The following is a 13337-nucleotide window of genomic DNA, read 5'->3' as shown; positions in this document are numbered from 1 at the left end:
GTGGGGTTTATACTCACTTTTGTTGCCATGGTTTTAGCTGTCTGAATACATTTCCACTGTTATATAAGATGTACACTGCCTACTTTTCATTGTGTCATATCTGTCAATGTGTCATTTCGTCAATGTTGTACTATGAAAAGATATGCTTAAATATTTGCAGAAATGTGAAAGTACTTATTTTTGGGAGATACAGTAATTGCAACATGATTCTGGTGATATTAAGGTAAAGTAGGGTACAGAAAACCCAAATACCACATGTGGGCTATATGTATGGAGGACCAAAATTCAAAATAAAAAAATGATAAAAAAAAAAAGACTAAAAGTGCAAATAAAAACGGATATAAAAAAATATAAATAGAAAATTTAATAAAAAAATATATAGAAATGGAAATAAAAACAACAAATATATATATATATATATATATATATATATATATATATATATATATATATATATATATATATATATATATATATATATATGTACATACATACATACAGAATATACATAAATAAATACATTTGTATTTAATTTTTGAATTATATTTTTTTATATTCGATTTTATTTTCACTTTTAGTAATTTATTTATTAATTTATTTATTGATTTGGTCATTTATTTATTTTGAATTTTGGCAGTTTTGGTCTATACTGCCAGGTCGAAATGTTATTCAAATGAAGGGGCGACTATCTGGTCTGGACTATCTTGTCCACTGTCACCTCGACTTGTTGTCGAGCAACTCAAGTCGCAAGTTGTGGTGGCAGTGGACAAGATAGTCATCCATTGCTGGAACTCTCCATGCAAGCCGGCGAGACTTCCTTCTTTGCTAAGCAGCTTACTCGACCAATGAAAGGCAGTTTGCAACGGCGGAGTTTAACCCAAGACACGCTTGGGACCTCCCCCTCATTTGAATAACATTTCATTCTGGCAGTATTGACCATTTGCACCGACGTCACGTGATCACGTGACTGCCCTATGAGAGACGGCGGAAGGAAATGATTGTTGAATGGAAGTGGACGTGACCCAGAGCGACTAAGTGACTTAGCGACTGCTATTTTACAAATTAAAAGTTATTATTGCCCATAGAGCCATGGAATCTACTACTTCAACCAAAGTTCGCCTGTCAGTCAAAGTTGCACATTTAGTCGCGATATTTACTTAAGTTAGAGATCGCTAGTTTGAAAACAGCCCTTACCTTCTATTGCCTGCTGTTTTTACCAAGTTAATCAAATCGCCGACTTTGCCGGAATTCACAGCGTACGACCTATATCATTATGTAGTCAATGCCGTCTCTTCTGATTGAAAAGCTTGTCGCTGGCTGAGTCTCTGGGACGAGATGCTACGCTCACACCGGGGGACAATATACCTCGTAATGCAAATGTAAAACTTGTTTATCATGCTGACTTATTTTTAAATAGTCCTTTCTATATTGAAACGCTGTGATGACGTTATGTTACTATGTTTACTAGCATGGAACAAATGACTATCGTAGTGGCAAGCAATGCAGTCATTTCATGAATATGACTCCGGCTCCAGAGTGAAAAACTCCAAGCACAAAGACAAAATCCCCCATTATTAAACAGTCAAATGCACTTAATAGTTTTGAAGAAGCTGCATTTTAAAACTAAGCTGTGTGTTTGTGCAGTTGAAGTGGACGCTAACTATCTGGCTCGTTAACGTGATTTGAAACACGCAATTCGACACCTCTGTTACAATCTTTGTTAGTTTGAGTGTACGTTTACTAATCAAATGTATGTACATTTATCTACTACTAATTACAACATTTATCTGCTAACCTTGCAAAAAATGATAGCTGCAAATCCGCGAATACTTTGTGGCCTGCCAGTCCTTTCTGTTGATTGCTGCTATCCATTGACATCTTTTGTCTTCATTAGTAGATATGCGATTAATATGCTTGGTTTACTCCTTTGTCTGTCTGTACAACCGACCGCACAGCACAATATGCCCATTTTATAAGATAATTGATTGGATAAAGGACTTTACGCTGTACGAGGTTCGATGGTTACAATACAGGCAAGTGGCTCTTTTTCCGTCCAGCGTCCCGGATGGGGCGTTTCCGTAAGGGCTGTGACGTCACGTGCAAAAGGTCAATAGCCCAAAACTGCCAAAATTCTAAATAAAGAAATGACTAAATAAATAATGTCATCACCTTATCGTGGTGGAGGGGTTTGCGTGTCCCAATGAGCCTAGGAGATCGTGGTTTCCTTTGCCCGGACCCGGGTCACCGGGGCCGCCCTCTGAAGCCAAGCCTGGAGGTGGGACTCGAAGGCGAGCGTCTGGTGGCCGGGCCTATACCCGTGGGGCCCGAAAAGGCAACGTGGGTCCCCCTTCCCATAGGCTCACCACCTGTGGGAGGGGCCAGAGGGGTTGTGTGCGCAGTGAGTTGGGTGGCATCCAAAGGCGGGGGCCTTGGCGGTCCGACCCCCGGTTACTGAAGCTAGCTCTGGGGACATGGAATGTCACCTCTCTGGCAGAGAAGGAGCCCGAGCTGGTGTGCGAGGCTGAGAAGTTCCGACTAGATTTAGTTGGACTCGCCTCCACAAACAGCTTGGGTTTTGGTACCAATCTTCTCGAGAGGGGCTGGACTCTCTTCCACTCTGGAGTTGCCTACGGTGAGAGGCGCAGAGCAGGTGTGGGCATACTCATTACCCCCCGGCTAGGCGCCTGTACGTAGGGGTTTACCCCGGTGAAAGAGAGGGTAGCCTCCCTCCGACTACGGGTGGTGGGATGGGTCCTGACTGTTGTTTGTGCTTATGCAATGAACAGCAGCTCAGAGTACCCACCCTTTCTTGGAGGGTGTGCTGGAGAGCGCTCCCCCAAAGGACTCCCTCGTTCTGCTGGGGGACTTACGTGGGTAATGACAGTGAGACCTGGAGAGGCGTGATTGGGAGGAACGGCCGCCCCGATCAGAACCCGAGCAGTGTTTTATTATTGGACTTCTGTGCTCGCCACGGACTGGCCATAACGAACACCATGTTGAAACACAAGGGTGTCCATATGTGCATTTGGCACCAGGACACCTTGGGCCGCAGTTCGATGATCGACTTTCGATGATAGGATTTGTGGCCGCATGTGTTGAACACTCGGGTTAAGAGAGGGGCGGAGCTGTCAACTGATCACCACCTGGTGGTGTGTTGGCTCCGATGGCGGAGTAAGATGCTGGTCTGATCGGGCAGACCCAAACGTATTGTGAGGGTCTGCTGGGAACGTCTGGCAGAATCCCCTGTCAGAAAGAGTTTCAACACACACCTCCAGAAGGAAGAACTTCTCCCTTATCCCAAGGGAAGCGGGGGACATTGAGTCCGAGTGGACCATGTTCCGCGCTTCCATTGTTGAGGCGGTCGATCGGAGCTGTGGCCGTAAGGTGGTTGGTGCCTGTCGTGGCGGCAATCCTCGAACCCGCTGGTGAGGGATGCCGTCAAGCTGAAGGAGTCCTATTGGGCCTTTTTGGCCTGTGGGACTTCGGAGGCTGCTGACAGGTACCGGCTGGCCAAGCGGAATGCAGCTTCGACGGTCCCTCTCTGACATGAGAGGAGTTCGGTGAGGCCAGGGAAAACGACTTCCGGACGGCTTCGAAGAAATTCTGGTCCACCATCCGGCGTCTCAGGAGAGGAAAGCAGTGCGCCATTAACACTGTGTATAGTGGAGATGGGGTGCTGCTGACCTCGACTCGGGACGTCGTGAATCGGTGGGGAGAATACTTCGAAGACCTCCTCAATTCCACCGACACGTCTTCCTTTGAGGAAGCAGGGTCTGGGGACTCTTAGGTGGGCTCCCCTATCTCTGGGGTCAAAGTCAGTGAGGTGGTTGCAAAGCTCCTCGGTGGCAGGGCCGCGGGGGTGGATGAGATCCGCCCAGAGTTCCTAAGGGCTCTGGATGTTGTAGGGCTTTTGTGGTTGACCGGCCTCTACAAAAATGCGTGGACATCGGGGACAGTGCCTCTGGATTGGCAGACAGGGGTGGTGGTCCCTTTTTTTAAGAAGGGGGACCGGAGGGTGTGTTCCAACTATATATATAGAGGGATCACACTCCTCAGCCTTCCTGGTAAGGTCAATTCAGGGGTGCTGGAGAGGAGGGTCTGTCGGGAAGTCGAATATCGGATTCAGGAGGAGCAGTGTGGTTTTCGTCCTGGCCATGGAACAGTGGACAAGCTCTACACCCTCGGCAGGGTCCTTGAGGGTGCATGGGAGTTTGCCCAACCAGTCCACATGTGCTTTGTGGACTTGGAGAAGGCAAGTTTGACCGTGTCCCTCGGGGAGTCCTGTGGGGGGGGTGCTTCGGCGGTACGGGCTACAGTGCCCCCTGATACAGGCTGTTCGGTTCCTGTACAACCGATGTCAGAGTTTGGTCCGCATTGCCGGCAGTAAGTCGAATTCGTTTCCAGTGAGGGTTGGGCTCCGCCAAAGTTGCCCTTTGTCACCGATTTTGTTCGGTTTGGTGGCCTCAACATTGCATCTCTGCTTTTTGCAGATGATGTGGTGCTGTTGGCTTCTTCAAGCCGTGATCTCCAACTCTCACTGGAGCGGTTAGCGGCCGAGTGTGAAGCTGTTGGGAAGAAAATCAGCACCTCCAAATCCGAGACCATGGTCCTCAGTCGGAAAAGGGTGGAGTGCCCTCTCCGGAGTGGAGGAGTTCAAGTATCTTGGGGTCTTGTTCATGAGTGAGGGTAAATTGGAGTAGGAGATCGATAGGCGGATCGGTGCAGCGTCTGCAGTGATGCGGACTCTGTATCGGTCCGTTGTGGTAAAGAAGAAGCTAAGCCGAAAAGCAAAGGTCTCGATTTACCGGTCGATCTACGTTCCTACCCTCACCTATGGGCACGAGCTGTGACCGAAAGAACAAGATCCCGGATACAAGCGTCCGAAATGAGTTTCATCCGCAGAGTATCCGGGCTCTCCCTTAGAGATAGGGTGAGAAGCTCGGTCATCCGGGAGGGACTTTGTGTCGAGCCGCTACTCGCGTTGAGAGGAACCAGTTGAGGTGGCTCGGGCATCTGGTTCGGATGCCTCCTGGACGCCTCCCTGGAGAGGTGTTCCGGGCATGTCCCACCGGCGGGAGGCCCCGGGGACGACCCAGGACACGCTGGGGATGTCTCTCGGCTGGCCTCGGGACGCCTTGGGATCCTGTCGGAGGAGTGGGCTTCCCTGCTAAAGCTGCTGCCCCCACGACCCGACCCCAGATAAGCGGTAGATGATGGATGGATGGACTAAATAAATAAATACATGACTAAAAGTGGAGAAAAAAAATGGAAATTAAATACAAATCTATTTATTTATGTATATATATATAGATATATATATATGTATTTTGTTTTTTTATTTCCATTTATATTTATTTTGGGGGATTTAATTTACGAATTATATTTTTTATATCCGTTTTTATTTTCACTTTTAGTCATTTATATATTTAGCCATTTATTTATTTTGAATTTTGGCAGTTTTGGTCCTCCATATATATGGCCTATCACTGGTTAACGTTGATGGGTTGTTGTTTTTCTTCTAGCTTTTCAACATTTTCAAGCCCATATCGGTAAAAAGTTTAAATTAAAAAATGACTTGTCCCTCTGCCTGCGTGTGTATGAATTGTTATGCACTAAATGTGGCGCAGTAATAAAGCAAACAACAACACAACATATATAATAGCCTCATTCATTTCCAGTTTATTGCTTGAATAGTTTATACATTTTCATAAATATTTTACAGTGTTTTTTATACGTGTATGTGCATGTACAGTATGCTGTGTGTGTATGTTGTTTGATACTGTAACTAAGATTCCCTATGTTCAGCTGTTCCTCAAAAATTCTGAATGATCCTAAAACTAACTGTAAATCCAGTCATCAGAATGACTCAAGTCATTTTAACATATCACCATGATGTTCAACTCAAGTTCATATTTGTTTCCCCATGTCACATAACTGATTCACCAAAGAACTGTGGTTTGCTGACAGGAAACTGCTCCCAAGGTTCTAGTTAAGAAAGTAAAAAAAAAAAGAAACAAAAAAATTCCAAAGTAGCCCAGAAATTTCAGCATTATAAACACTTTTTCAAAGTAATGCTCTAATAATTTTGTTGCAACGGTAAATTTATTGAAAGCAATAATGAAGCTGCATGTAGGGCACATGTATACAGAAATTTTCTAGAGGCTACTTTTCCATCAAATTTGTATTTACAGCAAATACTTGTTTGGATCAATCTAGTACTCGTAATCGGAATGTGGCGTCTTCTGAGACGTGCTCCGTGTGCTCTGGCTGCTCAGGCTTATGTGTCTCCTCAGACATGGGATTTTCTTGGCTAACAGCCTTTTAAAGTGGCTCTGGAACTTTTTACCCACAAATGTGTAAAACACTGGACTAATACAGCAGTAGAGGTAGGCGATATTCTGGGTCACAAACAATGCATAGTCCAGGCTGTCCGAGTCAGCGCACTCGACATCCGGACTGGACATCTGTATGGCTCGAAGGAGGATGACGACGTTGTAGGGGGTCCAGCAGAGGAAGAAGGTAAAGATGATGATAAATATGAGCTTGATGGCACGACATTTCTCCTTCATTCGGGTGGATAGGATGCGGACGGTGATGCTGACGTAGCAGTAGATCACCATCAGCAGAGGGACGAGGAAGAACACCAGAAATTGTTGATAGTAAGTGACCAGACGCCACAAGGCCATGGTGCTTTCAGAGTATCCCGACTCCTCACACACCAGCCCGTTGAAAGGACTCGTCCACACCTTTTGGAAAACCAGCTCTTTCACGCTGGCTATAATACTGATGCACCAAACCACCGCAGAGGAAATGAAAGCATAATTTCTCTTTCTGCTTCTAGCAGCTGCCACAGCATGGACCACTGCAAGGTATCGGTCGAAGGTCATGAGCGTGAGGAAAAGGATGGAGCTGTAGAAACCAACAAAGTAGGCGGCGCTGACCAACTTGCACAAAACCTCCCCAAAAATCCACTCGGACAGATGATATGTCGCCCAAAATGGGAGGCTGGTGGCAAACAGGATGTTGGAGAGGACCAGATTGAGCAGAAAAATGTTGGTCACCGTGTTGAGCTTCTCGTACTTGTAGATGATGTATAGGACCAGCCCGTTCCCAAGGTAACTCAGGAGGAAATTGACGTAGCAGAAAGCTGGGTTGAATTTGGAGCCAAAATTGTTGACATTTGACTTCCTGCAGTTTTTTACAGTTTCACTGTCCACGTAATTTGGGTTGTATGTCACATTGGGGAGAATGTCCCAGATGTCAGGGAAGGGGTCTTCAACCATGGACATGGTTAGCGAGAGTCCTAAGGCACAGAGACGTTTGCAAAGTTGATTAGTGTATTGTCTGCTTGCTGAAGAAATACATACATGTAACTGTGCGCAAAATAAATGCAACGCAAAATGTATCTTCATCCCTTTACTTGAAAAGACAACATTATATGCAAAGCCATCAAATGTATCACATAACGGTTAAACCACATCTAAGCCCAATTTCAAATAACTGAACCAAATCAAGAATATAAACTATATTCTACATATACTTCCTCGATCAGTGTTGAGAGTAGAGAGCGTTAATGTTTGTATTGCTGTTACTCACCCAAAAGAGAGAAGAGAAACTGCTGACTGTTACAGTAAAATGTTCTGACTCTCCCAACTGACGCGCAATATTACTTTGGACTTGTTCAGGAGTTTTAACATTAATAGTGAAAAGCAACATTAATGTTTAATTGTCCTGGGCTATTGTCCTTCTCAATACAGCAAGAACCAGACAATTTAGTACCTGACAATCTGTTCAGAGTAGACATATACGCAAATTCACAAAATAATATTCAAATGTAGTAGTACTGTAATCGAAATGTCAATCAAATAGGAATACACTGTCGCATTGTATACCACATGAATATATGTTCACTTTGTATTTGTATCAAGAAATTTGGATGGTGTTTCCTACATAGACAACAACATACTGGATTAGTAACAAGATTCGGTTGATCAAAAACGGTCTTTCCTTACTCGTATCCTCCAAGGAGATATGCACACAATAGCATCAAGGAAATGATAGCCAATGATAACATTTATAGACAAAAACAACACAAACTATTTGTTATAATTAAAAACAGTATATGCCCTTAGGTATTGAGCAGGCTATGAACTATTTGTGCCATGATCATAATTCCATATGGTATTAAGGCAGTTCATTATATGCCCAATTTACATTTGAATAGGAACATCGATTAATGAATTGGAAAAGTCATTCTCATTTACTTACCACTTCTGTTTTCCAAGGAAGACATACGACAACGATCACAAAGAAGCACTTGAGTCAATGACTGAAGATTGAGAAAGTAGGGAGGCCGGCACTCACAGGGGAAGTGCGCAAAGACGTAATTGTGTGTGTGCAAGTGAAATGTCACGTAATGTAATATTGTGTTGACCAGTTAGCATTTATAAAAAAAAACACAACAACAACAACAAAAACGTTGTTGAATTTGAACCCAACAGACGTTCATTCATAGGAAAGATTTAAAGGAATCATTTAGTCGGGATGGCCCATTTTTCACTCATAAACTCTCAGTATGTTGTTTTTTTTTACTAGTAAAATTATATTAAATCCGCCCCTTCATTATTCCAATAAGGGAGAGCGGGGATGATAGTAACACTTTTTGAGTACGTGTAACTCATTGGCTCTTTGTGCTAGAGATCTCACATTTTTATATGTGATGCCCATATTTGTCTGCTATTAATGACACGCACTTGGGTTTCTACTACACCATCACAGATTATGTAATGTAATGTTATGTTAATTATTATGCTGACCATTATGCACTTATTATGCACTTTAATGAATAATAAAGGGAGGAACCATAAACTTGTTAGAGTACAATAATAATAATAATAATAATAATTATAAAATAATCAATAAAAAGTACAAAATGAATACAATGAAAATAAATGCAATGTAGTAAATAAATATATATAATATAAAATAGATTAAACAAATAATAATAATAACAAGAGCTGCGAGCAGCTATAAAGGGCCCTCGCAGCCCGGGACACTTTGGGGTACTTGCACGTTGGGGTACAGGCACATTCAAAGCCAAATTTCTTTGAAAATGGCATAATATACCTTTGCATATGGATTGTTTACATTTTTTTTGCTAGGTGTGATGAATGTGTAAAGCTCAAAGAATTTTGGTCAATGTTAAGATCCTCAAAAATCAGCGTCTGTTTTTATTTTTGGGCAATGAGTCGCCCTGATTGGCACAAGTACATATATACACATCATTGTTAGTTTTACTCATAGCACAATATTGCTTGTATTGTCAATAGAGGGCATCAAAAATAAATAAATAAATACAAAGTACATATGTATTGATAGCTCTGACGCCACTGAACATGGAAAGTAAAAAAAATATTCATAAATGGCTTAGTTATCACACTTACAAATAGTATCAACATTTTGGACAAAATACCTTATGTGTCGTAATTTTTTTTGTCGACCCAATGTCTAGGTGGCGCTATATTTATAACTGACTATTGTCATAGAGCAGGGGTCCCCAACTAAACCGGCAAGAGGTCCAGTAACTCCATCAGCCTAGTAGACCAGGGTCCGAACATGCAACAACATTCAGACGATAATTCATTTTTCTGTTCTTTTATTAAATTGCAAACGTGCTGTTACATTGACAATAATACAACTTGTTAAACTTACTCTCTTTCATTCATTTTAGTGCAAATATATTTGAATGTAAATCACAGAGTAAAAAAAATGTATTGCGCATTAACTAACTCCTATTCTTATATTTGTATACTGCCTAGAAGTGCAATACGTGTGCTCTTGCACAAACCTTAACATTGTGATTAAGTATTTCACTTAAAGTGCAACAGGTGACATTAATGTGCCTCAAAAAGCATTTCACTTATCTAGTGCAAATCTGAACTTTTTGTTAACAGACCACAACAGTGGGTTGCAAATTATTCATGTTTAACATTCAATAAAATAAAATAAATAAAAAATGTATTATTACCATTCAAAAAATAACTTTGGTAAGTGCAATTGCTTTCTGAACATAAGAGTCACATAAACTGCAAAACACGCTTATTTACTCACAACTATAGGTAGAGCCAAACATTGTTAATGTGTACAATGCCACTTTGGTGAGAAAAGGGAACTTTGCCTTTGGCACAGTCTGGAGCCAAAACATGACAGGATCAGAGGATTCACTTTGCTCTTTTAACACTACATCAGCCTGCAGATCTAAAAGCTCCATTTGGAGGGACTGTGCATTTGCCCATTTATACACACGTGTGGCTTCTTTTGAAAAAATGACAACATTCTTAACTAAAAATGGATTTTTAACAAAGATCAAGAGCTGGTCTCCCTAAGTAAAGCCATCAAAACGAGCCTCAAAGTTTTCAATCAACTTTTGCATAAAGTCAGAATGAGCAGTGACATTGACACCTTGAATCTCTTTCAATGAAGGAAAATGTGCACAGTCCTCCTCAAGATCCATTTTCAGAAGTTCCAGTTTCTTCTGAAAAGACTTGACAGCAGCCACCAGGTCACACACAGAATTGTCTTTTCCTTGAAGCTTCAAATTCAGGTCATTTATGTGTCCTGTGAGGTCAACCAGAAAGGCAAGTGTATCCAAGTTACTTTCCTCCTCCAAAAAGTCGAAATACACCTGAGCCTTTGGACTCTTTTGTTGTGCCAGGAAATCTTTAATTTCATTCCTTATCTTCCAAAAACGTGCCAGAACTTTTCCTTTACTCAACCACCTGACATTGGAGTGCAGTAGTAGGTCTGAATAGTAGGACCTGAAGGTACTCTATGACATAGAGATACATACCTTCAGGTCATAACTATAAACATACATGTGAAGTTTGGAATTTTTTGGAGCATGAACCAAGGAGTTACTACGCATTTCGTCTTTCATGGTGAAGAAAATATGAAACACAAAAAAATGATGCCCTGTCCCCGTCAAATAGTATTTCTAAGGGTCAAGATTTTTTCCTCTTGTTGATGGGTGAGGTCTTGACATGGTCCAGGCCAAGTTTGAAGTAAATTGGCTGAAACGTGTAGGAGAAATGGGCAAAAGAATGCCCCCTGTAAATGTGCAAAAATTGGCACATTCAAAAATTCATAGCTCACTTCCTGTTAATTTTAGCATATGGGTCCAAGAGACCTTTTTTGTAGGTGTTGGGCTCCCTCATATACCTAAAAATTGTCGTTAGATCCTGCTTAAACGTACAACCGGGACTGCTTCGTTAAAAATTTGTGGGGGGCGCTAGTGAGTCATTTTTGTATAAATCGTACAATACATGATAAAATATTGCTCATTTTGCCAGGCCAGATTTGTGTGCCAAGTTTCACGAGTTTCTGTGCATGTTTAGGCCCACAAAATCGCCGTTGTTTTTTGGGTGAACAGTGTGTAGCCCCGCCCACAGTGATTCACGAAAAGTCGCAAATTTAACTAAACAGCCTTCTTAGCAAATATGAGGTACATCTGGTTAACCCATTTGGAGAACAACATCTAAGAAAAAAAACATGTATTTCATTTGGCCAGTAGAGGTCGCTATGACTATGATGAAATATAAGTTCGTAGATGTCTTCAGGACTGGACTCACATTAAATGTGTGAAATTTGGAGAAGACAGGATCATCTGGGTTAAGTTAAAGCAGCTTTTATTGCCACAGTGAATCATCAGACTTTGCAGCACGGTCATGGCCACGCCCTTTGCCAAAAAGTCACAATATTTGGTGTGGGGCATGATCAACATGTTAAGGCTTCTGTAACAAATTTTCAACTGGATCCCTTTCACGGGCTTGGTGCAGTAGATGAAAATGTGAAACATTTCCATTTTTGTCACCACTAGGTGGCGATATAGATATAACCGAACATTATCATATGGATGGCTTCAGTTCGTGGCTATTAACATACATGAGAAGTTTAGGATTTTTTGGAGCATCTAAAGGGGAGTTATTAAACATTTTCTCCTTTGTGGCGAAGCAAATATGAAACGCAAAGTTTGAGAACCCGCCCCTGCCATATAGTATTTTGAAAACTCACGATTTTTTCCCAGTTGTTGTCCCAGGTCTTGAGATGATACAGGCCAAGTTTGAACTCAATTTAATGTATTGTCTAGAAAAAAGGGGTCAAATATATGACCCCTGTGAATGTGCAAAAATGGGCCAAAATTGCACATTCAAAAAATCATATCACACTTCCTATACATTTTAGGTTATGGCCGTAATATACTTTTTTTGTACGTCTCGGGGTGCTACACGTGCCTGCTAATTTTCGTAGCTGCAGGTCAAACATTCCGGGTATTTGTTTTTATTTTTGTCCTGTATGGGGCGCTATGGAACCATGTCATTATGACAACTTCATAATATCAAATTTTTCACCGTGTCCAAGAAGTGTGCAAAGTTTGGTGAGTTTTCATTCATGTTTAGGGAGTCAAAAATTGGATAGTTTCAATAACTTATACTGAAACTAACTAAAACTAAACTAAACTAAAACTAAGCATTCATAAAATAACTAAAACTAATAAAAACTAACAGAACCACCCTGAAAACTAATTAAAACTAACTAAATTTAAATTAATTAATATTATTATCTATATATTATTAATAATTTTTATAATAATTTAAAAAACTAAGACAAACAAATTCCAAAATTAGAATAACCCTGGACAGAACACACCTCTGCGCAGACCTGCATCCGCCATGTTGGAGGTTGCCTCGATGCTGATTGCATGTTAGAATCAATACATTTGTTTGGCAACCTAAAAAAATGGTGTAGTGTTTGTCTGGATTAATATGTGGTAGGGATAAAGTCTCATTTCAACGTCCAGTGGGACCAATTTTGAACCAGCGTGAGAAGACTTTACATTTGTAAGGGAAAAGATGGAGATTGTGGTTTTGATATGATGTCAACGTCGGATCAATAACCCCCAGTCCATACATCCGTTTGCTCTGAATAGTATTTTATTGAACCTAAGCTTTAACATAACACTTTGCAACATCAGAAAAAAACTGCACATATCTCAATTTAATATTTTTTATACTTTAGTTAGTACTCTTAAGATTAACGCAGATTTACAATATTGTAAAAATTGGTTGATTTTTGCCATGTTAATATATGGAACATACATGCACAAAAGAAATACAGGATTCGTCAAAATACTATCCAACCGTTGGGTCAAAAGTAACCCAAATATGGATAAAAAAAAAATTACTTTCTGGGTTGTTTTATACAAAATGACCCAATTTTTTGACCCAAGTAAAGTATATGACCAATATTTATGAGTTGTTTTACACTAATAGACCAATTGC

The 13337-nt window shown here is 41.2% G+C and overlaps 1 protein-coding gene across 1 annotated transcript; it reads right to left on the bottom strand.

Annotated features, from left to right (window-relative positions):
• Window positions 1–5656: 5656 nt before the first annotated feature.
• On the bottom strand, window positions 5657–8359 carry LOC147181817 (C-C chemokine receptor type 3-like). Its single transcript, XM_086078369.1, has 2 exons — window positions 8269–8359; window positions 5657–7303 (listed from the first exon to the last, which is right to left on the bottom strand). Exons 1-2 carry the CDS (start codon window positions 8291–8293, stop codon window positions 6213–6215), a joined length of 1116 nt encoding a protein of 371 aa, XP_085934495.1. The 5' UTR covers window positions 8294–8359; the 3' UTR covers window positions 5657–6212.
• Window positions 8360–13337: the final 4978 nt, after the last annotated feature.

The sequence above is a fragment of the Leptonotus elevatus genome, chromosome 1 (assembly GCF_054856555.1).
Source record: "Leptonotus elevatus isolate MCC_2025b chromosome 1, RoL_Lele_1.0, whole genome shotgun sequence".
NCBI lineage: Eukaryota > Metazoa > Chordata > Actinopteri > Syngnathiformes > Syngnathidae > Leptonotus > Leptonotus elevatus.
The sequence above is the reverse complement of the archived record's forward strand: the minus strand, read 5'-3'. Positions and strand labels throughout refer to the sequence as shown.